Genomic DNA, 14,110 nt, shown 5'->3' on the forward strand with positions numbered 1-14,110 from the left:
CTCACCTGGTGGAAGGCCCCGGGTGGGCGCGCAGCACTGAGCCCGCATAACTGGATGGGACCCAAATGGAAAATACACAGGGAAAGAATCAGGTCCCAAAAATAACCCATTGAGCTAAGCTCCATGAGCGAGTTCACTGCAGAGCACCCACAAATAAGCTATTTTATCTGACTCTTGTACAAGAGAGGGATGTCTTCTTTGACACACATCCCCCAAAATAGCCAAGAAAAGAAATGGAAAGGGGAAAAAAAAACCTATACTGTATCATGTGCCTGCTATGAGTCTATTTTTGCACAGTCTTTATACATATTAACTCCCGAGATCCTCTCTAAAAGCAGGTACCATTCTCCAGCTGAGAACCAGAGCTTGCAAGGGTGAATCCAGTCCCCCAAGTCACGTGGGGCCGGGGAGCATAGCAGGTGTCTGACACCATAATCTTCTCTCTCCCACGTGCCACCATGCCAAAGGCAGAGATCTGGCTGGGTCATGCCTGAATTCTCGGATGCAACCGAGTCTATGCCCCCACCCCCACCCCCAGCCTGCCCCAGGTCCAGGGTTCTGATCAGTCTCCTAGGGCAGCCCCGCATGGTGCTGGGTGCGGGAATGTGGTGCTGAGCAAGCTGGGCTCTATCTGCAGCTGCTCAGAATCCGGCAGAGGAGAGACAGAGATGCCTAGAGCTGACCCACCAAGGGAGCATCTGGGAGAGAGAACTTCCTAGGAAATCAGGGAGTGCTTCTCAGAGGTGGTGTCATCTGAACGAGGCATCACAGGATGCGCACAGGAGGCCCTTCTGGGACATGCTACGGCACCATCATCCTCACATGCTTCCGGGGACCTAGAAAAGGACTTCGTCTTGGAATCTGTGTCAAAAACGTTTTGAACTGATCTCTGACATCCCCTAACATCTTGCGCCACGTTACCTGGAAAACGGCCGGAGCTGGAGGTTTTCGGGTAGATAGATGCCCCGGGGAGGCTCTGGGGCCAGCACACGTGGGCGAGTGAGAAGTAGGGCCTGGCCCTGTGATGTGGTTACAACAAAGGCCTCTCGGTCCACCCATCAGAAGTCCGGAGCGGGGCTGGGCCCACCGCAGGGGGTTGGGGCTGATCCGGGGACGCACACAGCATCCACTAACGACGGAGGGTCAGTGCCTGGCCTTGGGGGTGCAGAGGGAGCAGGAAGTCCCAGCCTCCAGTCCCTTGCTACTACCTGCCGGGTCCAGCGTCAACGCTGAGGACACCAGTTCCTGGTGGCTGGGTGGCTTCCCCGAGGCCCTGCATCTGCAAGTCTCTGGACTCCACCTTCAAGGAAGTCCCATTTGGCTTTGAAGTCTGCTCCTTCCTGGGCACAGAGCCCTGCCCTCGGTCCGGGTCACTTGTCCCTCAGGAGGGTCTCGGCAGCTCTCTCCTGAGCTCCTTGCATCATGAGAACACGAGACACAGCAGCTGGGACCAGATGGGGAGGCGCATGGCTTAGCCACCTTTTGCAGCCAAACCTCCTGGCTGGGCCACAGGCTGGGGGAGGTGACATCACAGGAGAGCCATGGAACGGGATTTGAGGAGGGGCGGGGCCACACGGGACACGGGGTGGGGGGGCCTCTTTCGTGTCTGGGTAGACAGACTTCCACGCTCCTCCTGTGGGCTGTGTGGTGTGACAGCTCGCTAAGTCAGCCTGATGGGCTACGGGGTGCCCAGACACCATGTTAAACGTTATCCCTGGTCCGCGAGGGTTTCTGGGTGAGACTGACTTGAATCAGTGGACAGAGTCTGAGCCGACTGCCCTCCCGACGCGGGTGGGCATCACCTGACCAGCAAGAAAATGCAGAACAGAAGGGCAGAGTGAGACAATGTCTTCTGTCTGCCTGCCTTCCAGCCGGGACACCGTGTTCTCCTGCTGGCGCCCTTGAGCTCAGACTGGAAGCCACCACCGGCCGTCTCCTGGGTCCTGAGCTTGCAGGGGTGGGTCCTGGGGACGCCTCAGCCTCCATCATCACGCCAGCCAATTCTCTTCAGCGGATCTCCTTATATATATGGTGTCTGCGTAAATACGGCGCTGCTAGCTGGAAACTATCACCTGTCCCTCCATCTATCCATCTCTCATTGCTTCTGTTTCTCTGGAGAAGCCAGACTAACGCAGCCTGGTTAGTTCTGGGCAGGTCCCGAACAAACGTAATCACGTGTTGGCCCAGGAGAAATACAGGCACAGAGATACCGAGTGTGGCCAGAGCCCTGCGCCCCAGAGAGGTAAGGATGGGTGTCTACTGGAAAGGAGGAATAAGCGAGCGGTCGGGATATGCCTATTTATCGAGCGCCTACTGAGTACCAGCACTGGGCTAGGACCTTCACATTCATCACACTGATCACCCCACACATCACCCCAGGACATTATTAAATCTTCGTGACTCCACTCTTCACAGGGGAAAACTGAGGCTCAGAGAAGAGAGAGACGGAGCCGGGTGATGACAGCGGCTCAAGGCCAGTGGGGTTTCCAGGTTACTGCGGGGCCCGAGGGAAGCTGCTCCCCACCTGCCCTCAAAGGAACTATCTAGAAGAGGACTCTACAGTGTCCACCCCAGGGCCCGGCATGAGGAAGGAAGGAATGGATGGACGGGGAGAGGGGGGCCCCCACGCACCCCTGCGAGGCCGCGTGCGGCCCCGGGGCCGCGTCCCGTACGGACCTTACCTCCGAGGAAGTTGGCTTGCAGTACCCAGCTCCGAAGACCAGGTTCTCCAGAGAGATGCTGGACTGGTCCGGTCCCGAGTCCGGGCCGCCTTTGCCAAGCCAGGGGCCTCTGCCCGGACGGGTAAAGCTGAGAGGCGGAGGTGAAGAGGGAGAAACAGTGTGAAGAAGGCAATAGTGCTGGTAGCTCAGCCCCTCCGGGCTGTGAGGGGGACGCTGCGCGATAAGTCCCTTAGAAGCAGGGGCTTGCCCCCCCCCCCGGGATGGCGGCCTGAGAAGGGGGCGCCCCTGGCACGCAATCCTGCGAAGCTAAGACGGCAAAATGCCCGTGAGGCCGACCGTGCAGCTGCTGAGAGACACAGAGGGTGAGCTCCCAGGCCCGGGACCGGGGGGCAGGAGGAAGGGGGCTCCCTCCGCTATGGTCTGCGGCCGCGCCTGCTCCCTTCGGGGCACAGTGTGGGATGAGCTCCTTCAAACCCCCTCCCTGAGCCTCCTGTGTTCCGCAGACGAGTGTGAGCATCACGGGGGCCCAAGGAATCTCCCCGCAAGGATTCAGCCCAGGTGACCCGCACTCCTGCTTAAGGCCTGACGGCGAAATAACGTTAATGCTACTGTTGTTTAATTCATGTGCTCAGGGGCGCCTGGGTGGCTTAGTCGGTTAAGTGTCCGACTTTCGCTCAGGTCATGATCTCGCGGTTCGTGGGTTCGAGCCCCGCGTCGGGCTCTGTGCTGACTGCCAGCTCAGAGCCTGGAGCCTCTTTCGGTCTGTGACTCCCTCTCTCTCTGACCCTCCCCTGCTCACGCTGTCTCTCTCTCTCTCTCCTAGAAATAAATAAAAACCTTAAAAAAAAAATACTTCATGTGCTCAAACGTGTATCAGGTGAGCGCCACATGCCTGGCAGTGTGTCAGGTGGCGGGGGGTTGGGTAAGACGGTGGAGGCACAGCCCCCCACCCTCAGACACACTTTGTCTAGAGAGGGAGGCAGATGGGACACCGTGAAGGTGAACTTGGAACGGGGCGCACAGAAGAGCAGTTTATAAAGCAAACCAGGGGAAAGGAGGGATAGATCGAGGGGTTATGGGTAGAGCACGGCCCAGGGGTCACAGGCCACCATCAAGGCTGGGAGCCCAGCGGCAGCACCCATAAGCTCCGTGACGTGGGGAAGGGAGAGCTTTTACACCCGGCAAGGTGATACCAGCACCTTCGCTGGGGCCTCGGAGGATTCGGTGAGACTGGCCCAACGCGGCTTTAAGTGCTGTGTCAGGCAAACAGCAATCATTCAATAAACGCTCCAGCCGTTGTTGATGACCCCACAAATACAATAAAACCTAACACGATTATGACTATCTTCATGTAGCTACTGCTGCTATTACCACACACATAATTGAGTATAATATAGTCATTACTCTGATTTGTTTGGAACTGTGATTTTTAAAAAAATTTTTTAACATTTATTTATATTTGGTGGGGGGAGAGAGGGATCGTGAGCAGGGGAGGGGCAGAGAGACAGGGAGACACAGAATCCAAAGCAGGCTCCAGGCTCCGAGCTGTCAGCACAGAGCCCGACACAGGACTCAAACTCATGAACTGTGAGATCATGACCTGAGCCGAAGTCAGACGCTTAACCAACTGCACCAGAACTGAGATTTAAAGCAAGCGTGCAGCTTGGCTACAAATGGATCAAAGGCACATTGCAGGAAAACGTAGATTATGTGCATGAGCAGCGATGCTCGTGGGATATTCGGGGCCAGGCTGTAAATCGGAAACTGGAGTAACTGGTTGTTTTCCTGAACTGTGGCCTCGACTGGCTCTTCCAGGGGATCTGAATCCCTCCAGTGAAATCCAACTGCCCCATTTAGGAGTTAACCATTGGATTCTCTTCTTGAGGGTGTTTCAGGAAAGGCAGAAGGTCTTCTGAGGTTAAATTTTAATTTCACACCTGCTGCTTCCTCATTGGACTTAACGGATGCTGGGAAACTCACTTTTCTGGAGAAACTAGAACTTGCCCTATTTGACAGGTATTTCCCATCATTTTAAAGGGTTGCCTTTGTTCGCTGCCACTGTGAGGTAACTAATAGAAATCCTTCCTGCAAAACCTAGAGAACAGAAGACAGTTCTATTTTTACCGCCATCCCTGGAGAAGCCAGGCTCTGACGATCAATGTCTCTCCTCTCTGCCAAGGCTGCTCCGTCTGATCTGCAAGGAGCTGTTTTCATCAGACGGTTAAATTTTCTACGAGGGGTTTCCAGGTCCCAAATCCTCGTGAGATAGTATCAGGGCTCCCAGCGGCAGGAAGAGGGATGCCGCTTTCCACATCCATTTTGGGCGATGTGGACACTTACCTCCTAGCTGGACCCTGGCCCTCGAACTCCTGTCTCCACCCCAAAGGGCTGTCACCGCCAGCCCAGCCCACTCTGGCCACAGGAGGGATCTTTACAAAACACAGGTCTGACCTGGTGATTTTCCCCCTCAAATCCTTCAATGCCCTCTTCTTAAACCATAAATGGATTTTCAATGCCTTAACGTGACATTGGTTACACTGCTAAATGAGGGCTTTACCCTCCCAAGTTTATTTCTCATGTGGTAGACATGAGGCCGAGATCAGACCCCAAGACACAGACATGGTAGGCGCGGCATAAATATTAATGGACTGCATGGCCAAGCGTCTACGTGTACTATCTCATTCAATCCTTCTAATACCCTTCCCGCACTATGGAAACAGGAGCTCAGGGAGCTTCAGTCATGTGCTTGAGCTAACGGGCTCACTAAGCAGGGGGCTCAGAACAGATCCCTCTGACCCCAAAGCCGGCACTTTCGACCCCACTCTCCATTACGTTCCCGCTCCCAGGATGGTTTGCTCGCTGAACGAGGCTTTATCACTTATGTGCGTTTCTGCCCTGCCAGGCTTTAAGCCTCTTAAGGTCCCAGATCCAATCTGTTCATCCCAGAGCTTCCTGGCTTGGCCTTTCCAGAAATGGCTCAACGCTTAGGCCACCCACCACTAAGCAAGCACGTGCTCACCATGTGCGGCATAGACTGTGTACTTCATCTCACTGCCCCTGTTCTCTCTGTTGGATTCATATCACTGCCCATTTCCTAAGTTCCCTTCCTGCCTGCCTGCCTGCCTGCCTGCCCGCCTTCCTTATTACTTCAGTGTTGAAACAGATGCCTAGAGCAGTTAGACATCACTCCGAGGACCCCCAGGAATTACCTGGTGGTGCTAGACAACGGGATGGGCCTGGCTCCAGCCGAAGCACAACAGCTCAGTCTCAGGGCCCCAGAGCTGCCTGCAGGGAGCTCTGCCTTCCTTCCCAGGGCTATCACCTCACTTTCAGCAGCTGAGAGCCAGCCACTCACAGGACACCACCTCCAGCCATCAGCCCTGCGTCACTGACAGCAGGCTGACTGTGTCCTTAAGTCTGCATCAAGGCCACTTTTTGCCAGGCCTCAGAGCACGCACCCAGCCGGGGAATATCTCTGTAAATTCCTCATGCCTCCCTTGTTTTCTGGATTCTATTTCTCCTGCAATTCCCCAAATTCAGCTCTGCTTTCCTTTGATTATACCTATGACTGCTGTGATATTCTCTGCCAAACTCTACGCAGCATTTGGCAAATGATAATGCCATAAATGCAGACAGGGAAAAGTCTATCGCAATGTCTCCTTGCCCGGCCCACTGGCATATACTGCGCATATCCTAACATCAGTCCTGGGGCACAGCAGGCCCTCAATATAGCCGTTAAGAAAGAAAAATGAATAGTTCCATGGTCTTCCTTACAGGGGCGTCTCCTTTCTCTTCAGGGCCCAGTGGGAGGAGCTCAGTCCTTGACGGGCAAGAGAATGTCCACATTCGCCAGTGGAGTGCCGGGGGCCAGGTACTGTGCACACACGGCCCATATGCCAGCCTCCACCACCCTCGGTGCCCTTGGCTCCTTTCACTGGCTTGAACCTTACCCTCCATGGGCTCTCTCTCTATGCCAAAACACTTCACTGCTCACGGCCCACCCTATGCAACATGCCCTTTCTCTCAGATAGCATCCCACCATGCTCTTTAGCCCACCTACTCTTTACGTCGGGTGACGCTTCTCAGTTTGGGGATTATGGTTGATCTGATATATATCCATCCTGTCTACTACTCAAGGGCAGTGTCTGGATTTGCCCCAACAGCAAGCAGAGCCTGTGATGGGGCTCAGCCGAGGAGCATAGGGACCGGGGGTAGAGGCTGCCAGGAGCCGCACCCACTGGCCATGTCGGCTGACCAGGACCTGGGCTCCTTTCCTAGTCACTGACCCCAGCAGGTGATCAGAGCCAAGCCCTTACCCAACCAGCAAGGGGGACTGGAGCCGCCCCCACACGTATATTAACTCCCAGCACTGGGAAGCTCTCCTTAAAAGGGACACTGGAAAGTTAGTTCCTTCCTGAGACTCAACATTACAAGATTCTAACCCTGACTGTCACTTTGCACGTAGGAGCAACTCATGCCCGCATGCACGGGCAAGGTTAGGAAGTGACCTGGTGCCCAGATCAGGCCATGGCGGGCACACAACGCGACATGCTCACCTCTGCCAGCTCTGTACCCCACATTTGAGGAATGCATTAAATCTCAGTGCCTCAGGGGGCTTCACTAACAGGGAGAACATAGGGCCATGCAGGTGGTCCTGCATCTAAACACTCAGCAACCTGGGGAGGGGGCAGAAAACAGAGCCCCTGTCCCGTGCCTAGCCACCACCCTTGAGAGCCACTATAATCTGTGGTGGGACACAGTGCTGCTGGTTGAGAGATGAGGACTTCGTGTCTCGGGGACATGGGGTGACTTCTCAGATAAGGCACGGTTAGAAAAGGCAAAGCCAGGGGGCATCTGGGTGGCTCAGTCAGCTAAGCGTCCGACTTCGGCTCAGGTCTTGATCTCACAGGTCGTGGGTTCGAGCCCCGCATCGGGCTCTGTGCTCACAGCTAGCTCAGAGCCTGGAGCCTGTTTCAGATTCTGTATCTCCCTCTCTCTCTGACCCTCCCCTGCTCACACTGTCTCTATCTCTCTCTCAAAAATAAATAAAACATTAAAAATTAAAAAAAAAAAAAAAAAAGAAAGTAAGAAAAGGCAAAGCCAGGTCCAGGGCCCAGGGCCCATCCACATCTAGTACAGCCAGGCACAATCCATTGTTGGCAGGTTCAGCCCCTGGCTCCCTGCCCCTGTGCCCTGGACTCCTAATGAGCAATATGTACCACCCACCGCCCACCTCTATCCTGCCCCTGAGGTGGGCAAGGAGCTTAGCCCCTCCTCCTGGGAGGAGCCTTCCGGTCTGTGCCCATCGATCCAGGCCCTGGCCCCTCAGCCACGCCACGTAAGGAGTATAATGAGAAAGCCCAGGCGGCACCTCGCGCCTCCGCGTTCATGTCCATAATTTCATACCTGATCAGGGGCTGCTGCAGAGCCACCAGAGCCGCGTGGATGGTCACCGAGATCACCGACAGGTGGAAGTAGTCGAACATGACGGGGACCTGGTGGTGCAGACCTCTCCGGGGGTGGAAGTGCAGGCTGAGCGTGCGGCTGCTAATCAGGGGTGCCCCCGCCACATCCCTCAGCCTGGAAGGCAAGTGAGTGAGCTCAGGTGAGTGACGGCAAGCGACACTGCTGTCACTCAGGCAGGGCTGCGTGAGGGCCCCACCCCGGGCCAGCCACCACGCAGACACCATGATCCGTCCCCTACAGGTACCCTGTCCGGGGGACACCATGTCTCCCAGGATTGGCAGATGGAAAACCCAAGGGTCTGAGAGGGAAAAGAGCTTGGGAGGCACCACACAGCTACCTCTCAGCAGCCCCGGGGCTCATGCTCTGCGGCCACTGCCACCAAGCCGCCCCCCCCACCCCCACTTCTGTCAGGCCAGTGATGGAAAGGCTCTCAGGCCCCTTTCAGAGCTCATGTCAACCCTGAAGCCCTCCTGGCCTCCACCAACCTTCCACCAACGCCCAGGACAGCGCTGCCTCATAAGTCTGGGTTTTCTGCCAGCATCCTACCTCGTCTGGCCAGGAAACGTAACTAATCGTCCTTCTGGCAAACTGCACACATTGGCCAAATGTTTGCTTATTAAAAAGAAGAGGTGACTGACCAAATAAATAAGTGAGTCCCGAGGCATAATGGTTAAACAGTCTGACCAATTTCATCAAGGAATCCCCCACCTTTGCTCTAGCATTTTGTCACTGGGCTGTATCTGATTCCCAAGAGATGAACTGGCTGGTAGGCAAGGTGCAGTGGAGCCTGTGGTTATAAAAAAACCTGTGATTCTTCTCTAAATAAAACTCCTCCAGTGCCAATCTCAAGTTCTGGAAGCCAATCACTCAGCCTCTCCAAGTCTCTCTGAGGCAGGGCAACTGGGAAGCGCAGATGGGGCAACTTCTGTGAGCAGAGCACAGAGTTCGGACAGTATTCGGAGGTCAAACTTCTCCTTCCTCCATAGATGGGGAGACGAGACACTGGGAGACAAAGGGGAGGCAGAAGACTCCCCAGACCCAGCTCCGCGGGCTGGACTCCCCCTGAAATCCTTGTTGCTTAGCTTGTGGGCAAATTGCCAAGTAAATCATTGCAGCCCAGGGTGACTCTGCTATCGGACCACAAACAGCAGCCTCCTCTCTTCCAGGCAAAAACCTGATGGGGGTGGGACAGCGAGGGCAGCCCCTGAGTCTCAGAAAGCCACTAACATGTATATTCACTTTCATTCTGACACCAATTTACTGAGGCCTTATAATGAACGGAACCCAGTGCTTTTCCCCTCAATCCGTATGACCATCATATGAGGCCTTTACTAGTATTATTTCCATTTTCAGATGTGGAAGCAAAGCCAGCATGGGTTAACTGATTCGTTCTACTGACGGAATGGGAAAAGATAGTTGCAAATAACGTTATCAGTTAAAGGGATAGTATCCAAAAACTATAAGGAACTCACCAAACTCCACACCCGAAAAACAAATAATCCAGTGAAGAAATGGGCAGAAGACATGAACAGACACTTCTCCAAAGAGGACATCCAGATGGCCAATAGGCACAAGAAACCATGCTCAGCGTCTCTCATCATCAGGGAAATACAAATCAAAACCACANGTTGCAGGGGGAGAAGAGGAAAAAATAGTTGGGGAGAGGGAGGGAGGCAAATCATAAGAGACTCTTAAATACTGAGGAAAAAACTGAGGGTTGATGGGGGTGGGGGAAAGAGGAAAATGGGTGATGGGCATGGAGGAGAGCACTTGTTGGGATGAGCACTGGGTGTTATATGGAAACCAAACTGACAATAAACTATAAAAACAAAACAAAACAAAAAAACCTGACTTGTTCTAAGCCACGAGGAAAACTGAAATGCTAGGCCCAAGTTCATCTGACCACACAGTCCCTTCTGCAGTGCTGTACTCCACTGCTTGGAATCCATTTACACACCGAGATATTCTTAGGCTAGAACAAGAGGAGGTGAAGCACATTTCAGGGGAGCACAGGTGACAAAAATGTTAAGAAGAATTTAAGCCACATTAATAGGAGTAAAGAACTCTGATTAAAGCCGGTGATAGATGTTTTGTGCTCTATAATGGATAGAGCCAATCAATGGAGATAAAACTCAGTTCATGGGTGTCTCAATTTAGAAAGGGTTGGAGGTCAACCTGAGCACTGAAGGAAGAATGTCTGAGTTCCTATAAAGGAACTAAAAAAGGTCAAACACAAAACACAGGGAAAGAATTCTGATATTTAATTGGAGATAAAGAGATGACTTTATTGAAGAGTCTTGTTTATCTTGATCTTAAAGGGTCATTCAGACTGAGAATTTTTCTTTTTTTTTTAATGTTTTATTTATTTATAGGAGAGAGAGAGAGACAGCGTGAGCAGGGGAGGGTCAGAGAGAGAGGGAGTCACAGACTCAAACAGGCTCCAGGCTCTGAGCTGGCAGTCAGCACAGAGCCCGACGCGGGGCTCGAACCCACGAACCGCGAGATCATGACCTAAGTGAGAGTCGGACGCTTAACCGACTAAGCCACCCAGGCGCCTCCAGACTGAGAATTTTTCTAAGTGGCTGCAAGGTTTAAAATCAAGGGCAACTGAGGGAAGGCATACAAAAGGGACTTGTTCCTTGAATAAGGAAGAATTTCCTCATAGGCAGAACCGTCCAAGGACAGAATGGGATTTGATGGGTAGGAGTGAGCTTCCCATCCCTATGCAGTGCAGGCATGTGCTCGTGTGCCTTTGCAGAGTAGCAAGTGCAAGTGTGAGAGGGTAGACTAGAGCAGGGTGATCTTGATTTTGACCCTTCCAAATCCCTGATATTCAATGCCATGCTTCTCTATTGGGTCTCCACTCAGGCCTACACAGTTCTAAAGAAGCCATCTGCCTGGGTCATGTTTCAAAGCCTAATGCATATTCCCTGGATGTGCTACAGACGCTGCATCATCCTTAAACCCAATTTATGAAAATGAAAAAATATGGCATTTTAAACTCTTCCCCAGCCCCTGGCTTCCTGTTCCCCTCAGCTAATCTTGTACTCCATGAAAACCCCCTGCTCTGATTGTTATTAAGTGCTCTGTGCTATGGAGAGGAAGTGACACGTGAAAGCCGGGCCCCACATGCATCTCGGAAGCCACAGAGAGGAAGAAGACATTGATTCGGCAGACCACACACTTGAGATATTGTCTCTTAATCTTCATAACAGACTTAGGAGACATAGATTCTATAATAATGTCCATGTTATAAATGAGGCTGTTGAGATACAGGAACATTCAGGGATTTGACCAGCATCTCATGGCTGAGGAGCACGGAGCCTGGGCTGCTGAATGTTCTACCCTTCAGTCCCATCTCCATTAACTCCCATCTTGATGACAACATGGTCTCATTTCCTGGGTCTACCATGACTTATCATTCAGACTGCCAGTTGGGCTGGACGGAGAATGACTTCTAGGCTGAGTATGGAATCAATTGCAGGGTTCTCTGACTGCTTGGAAATGTCTCCTGTGGAGTAATGGATGAATGTCTCTGAGGAAGTAGGCACAGGAAGATAAGGCAGGGTGGGTTAATGAAATGCATGAATGATGGAAATCGCAGATGGTTGAGGGAGCATATGAGAATAGAGGCAGAGGCTTTACTTCTGAGTTTATAGGTTAGGAAGAAAGCCAGCTTCTTACAAGGGCTCTAAGCTCAATATGGTACCAGAAGAACAAATCCTAGTGAGAGTGTGAGGAAAATAAGATTTCCCAAGCATCCACCGTCTCACAAAGAGGTAAGCAGCAGTGATGAGAGAACCGAATGGCCCAAGGGGCTTGGGTTCAGACAAGAATGAGGAATCTGTGATATTGAGCCCAAACACCATGGCAGGACCATGGACAGATACCCCTGACGACTCCAACGCTAGACATGACCATCGGCAAGTCAGCAGATGTCTATTCTCTATGTGCAGACACATCAGGCCACCAACATCTCAGAGGATCCCATCTGACTCAGCTCCTCACATTAAGAAAACTCCATAATAACCAGACACATCTCAGGGATGGGACAGCCCTTGAGAAGGGGCAGAAACTTCCAATAGGGTGTCTGAACTTTGAAGGGATTGGGAGCTCGTTCTGACAGCATTCGACCACTGGCCACTGGTTCTCTATTTTCCACAGGAGGATGTGAACACCTGCTGAAAAACTGTAGAGACCGGAAGTGCAGGTTAACTTACGGAGAGTGGTCAGAATAATTCTCTGAGATTTTGCTAACAGAACAGAGGGAAAAGGAGTGTCTGCCCCATAACTGTGAACCTAATGAGAGGGATCTTCAAGTGCGCTTGCCTTGTGTTCCCTACAATTGGGGGAACATAGGCTTCGGTGCCTATGGTGCAGGAATCATCCTGCAGATGTCTTCAGGAGAGAAGCTGAGGGTGGCTGGATTGGCCCAAGGGAGAGTGAGCAGCATTGCAGGGAGAGGGGGTTCCCCACCCCTGAGGGATTAAAGTGCCTTTGTTCATTTCCCAAGGACCAGATATGGGTTCATTTCAAGAAGAATATGCCAAAAGAGCTGCCTGCAAGGAGTGACTGGTCTGGCCACAGGAGGCATCACTATATCAAAGAACTACAGTGAGGGGGTGAGGGAGCTCGCCTACTGAATGGGTGTATCTCCAAGGAATGCATAGGGATACCCCAAGAGCAAGGGACACAGTGATTCAGCCTCTACGGAGCCTTGCTTGCAATGGAACCTGTCCTATATGACCCTCTGCTTTGCAATCTCCTAACTCCTGACTGAGCCTGACCTTGTGAGGCCCACACCCGGCTGCAGGGAAGGAGGCAGGAGCAAACAGAAGCCCTCATACTGCCCTGCTCCCGCCCTGGGAGTTTCCTAACCTCGACAAGCCTGGAGCTCAGGGTGGCGGAAGCAGGCAGGGAAGGGGCCATAAACTGGATGAGAGGTTAGAGTCTTGGTAATATCCTTGAGTGGCCTTACTGATTCCTGAAACAGGGACTATGGATTTATGACCTGACAGAGTCTGCAGCTGAGAGCTTGCACAGAGGAGGAGGAGGGGGCGCCACAGAGCAGGCTGGGAGAAAGCGGTTCCAGGAAGGAGAAGCCTTGTCTCCCGCCTCTTTAATCGGCAGGTGACAAATATGCAGGTTTTCAGTTTTCAGAGAGTCAAAGTACAGTAGCAGATATTCGGTGCAAAAGCGTGGGGTCCAGGCAGGGTCTCCTCTGTTTCAGAAGGAGCCTTGAGGCTTGCCACCTCACAGCATCAGGAATCTGAAGACCTAATAAATACCGCACTGGGTATGAATGGAGGTGTGAGGCATGAGAAGGTGCCAGATAGTAAAGGCAAGCAGTCAGGAGCTGTGTGTGCACTCAGAACTCGAGCTTCTGCCTAAAAGACCCCCAGTCTGCAGTGAATTCCCGCACACTCCCAGCCCACCTGTTGGGTGGGCGGGGCAGCCTCTCTGGAGCCAGGCCTCTGGGGGAAGTTCCCAGGTTCAAGGCCATAGGTGCCCCAGGGGGCGGGGGCAGGGAGCGGTTGGAGGAAGGAAACCAGGAGGATTCAGAGACATGAGGAACACTCACTGCTGTTCACTGTCTGTAAAGTGCAGATCCACCTTGAGCTGAAAATCGACTTCACTCAGTGCCTCTTCCACCTGAAAGAGAAACAGAGTTCAAGGGACTGAGGAGTCACACCTGGCCCCGATGAAAAATGCAGCTGGCCTAATTCCCAAAGTTTAGGAAACGAATCTCACTGCAACATTAATGTCATTCATTCATAAACCAGAATTGCCTGCGCAGTCCACACAACTCTGGTTGGAGGGGATATGTGAGTATTACGAGGAAACAGAAGGAAGGGATTCATGGGGGAAATGTGGGAATTTCCCAAATGTGGGAAAAAGCCAATTTGCAAAAAAAATGTCATGCAAGTTTTCTATAGTGCAGGACTTTTGAGAACCTTACTTCC

At 52.6% G+C, this 14,110-nt stretch overlaps 1 protein-coding gene across 2 annotated transcripts in view; it reads right to left on the reverse strand.

The window, feature by feature from the left end:
* The window catches only part of FAM135B (family with sequence similarity 135 member B), a 274,520-nt gene that overhangs the window by 76,758 nt on the left and 183,652 nt on the right, over positions 1–14,110 (reverse strand). For both annotated transcript variants that reach the window (XM_077749966.1, XM_077749967.1), the window contains exons 5-7: positions 13,729–13,799; positions 8,088–8,261; positions 2,682–2,808 (exon numbers count right to left, since the gene is read on the reverse strand). In XM_077749966.1, coding sequence (XP_077606092.1) covers positions 2,682–2,808; positions 8,088–8,261; positions 13,729–13,799 — 372 coding nt within the window. The remainder of the gene's footprint in view (positions 1–2,681; positions 2,809–8,087; positions 8,262–13,728; positions 13,800–14,110) is intronic.

Source organism: Crocuta crocuta, unplaced genomic scaffold (assembly GCF_008692635.1).
Source record: "Crocuta crocuta isolate KB4526 unplaced genomic scaffold, BGI_CrCroc_1.0 scaffold119, whole genome shotgun sequence".
In the NCBI taxonomy this organism is placed as follows: Eukaryota; Metazoa; Chordata; class Mammalia; order Carnivora; family Hyaenidae; genus Crocuta; species Crocuta crocuta.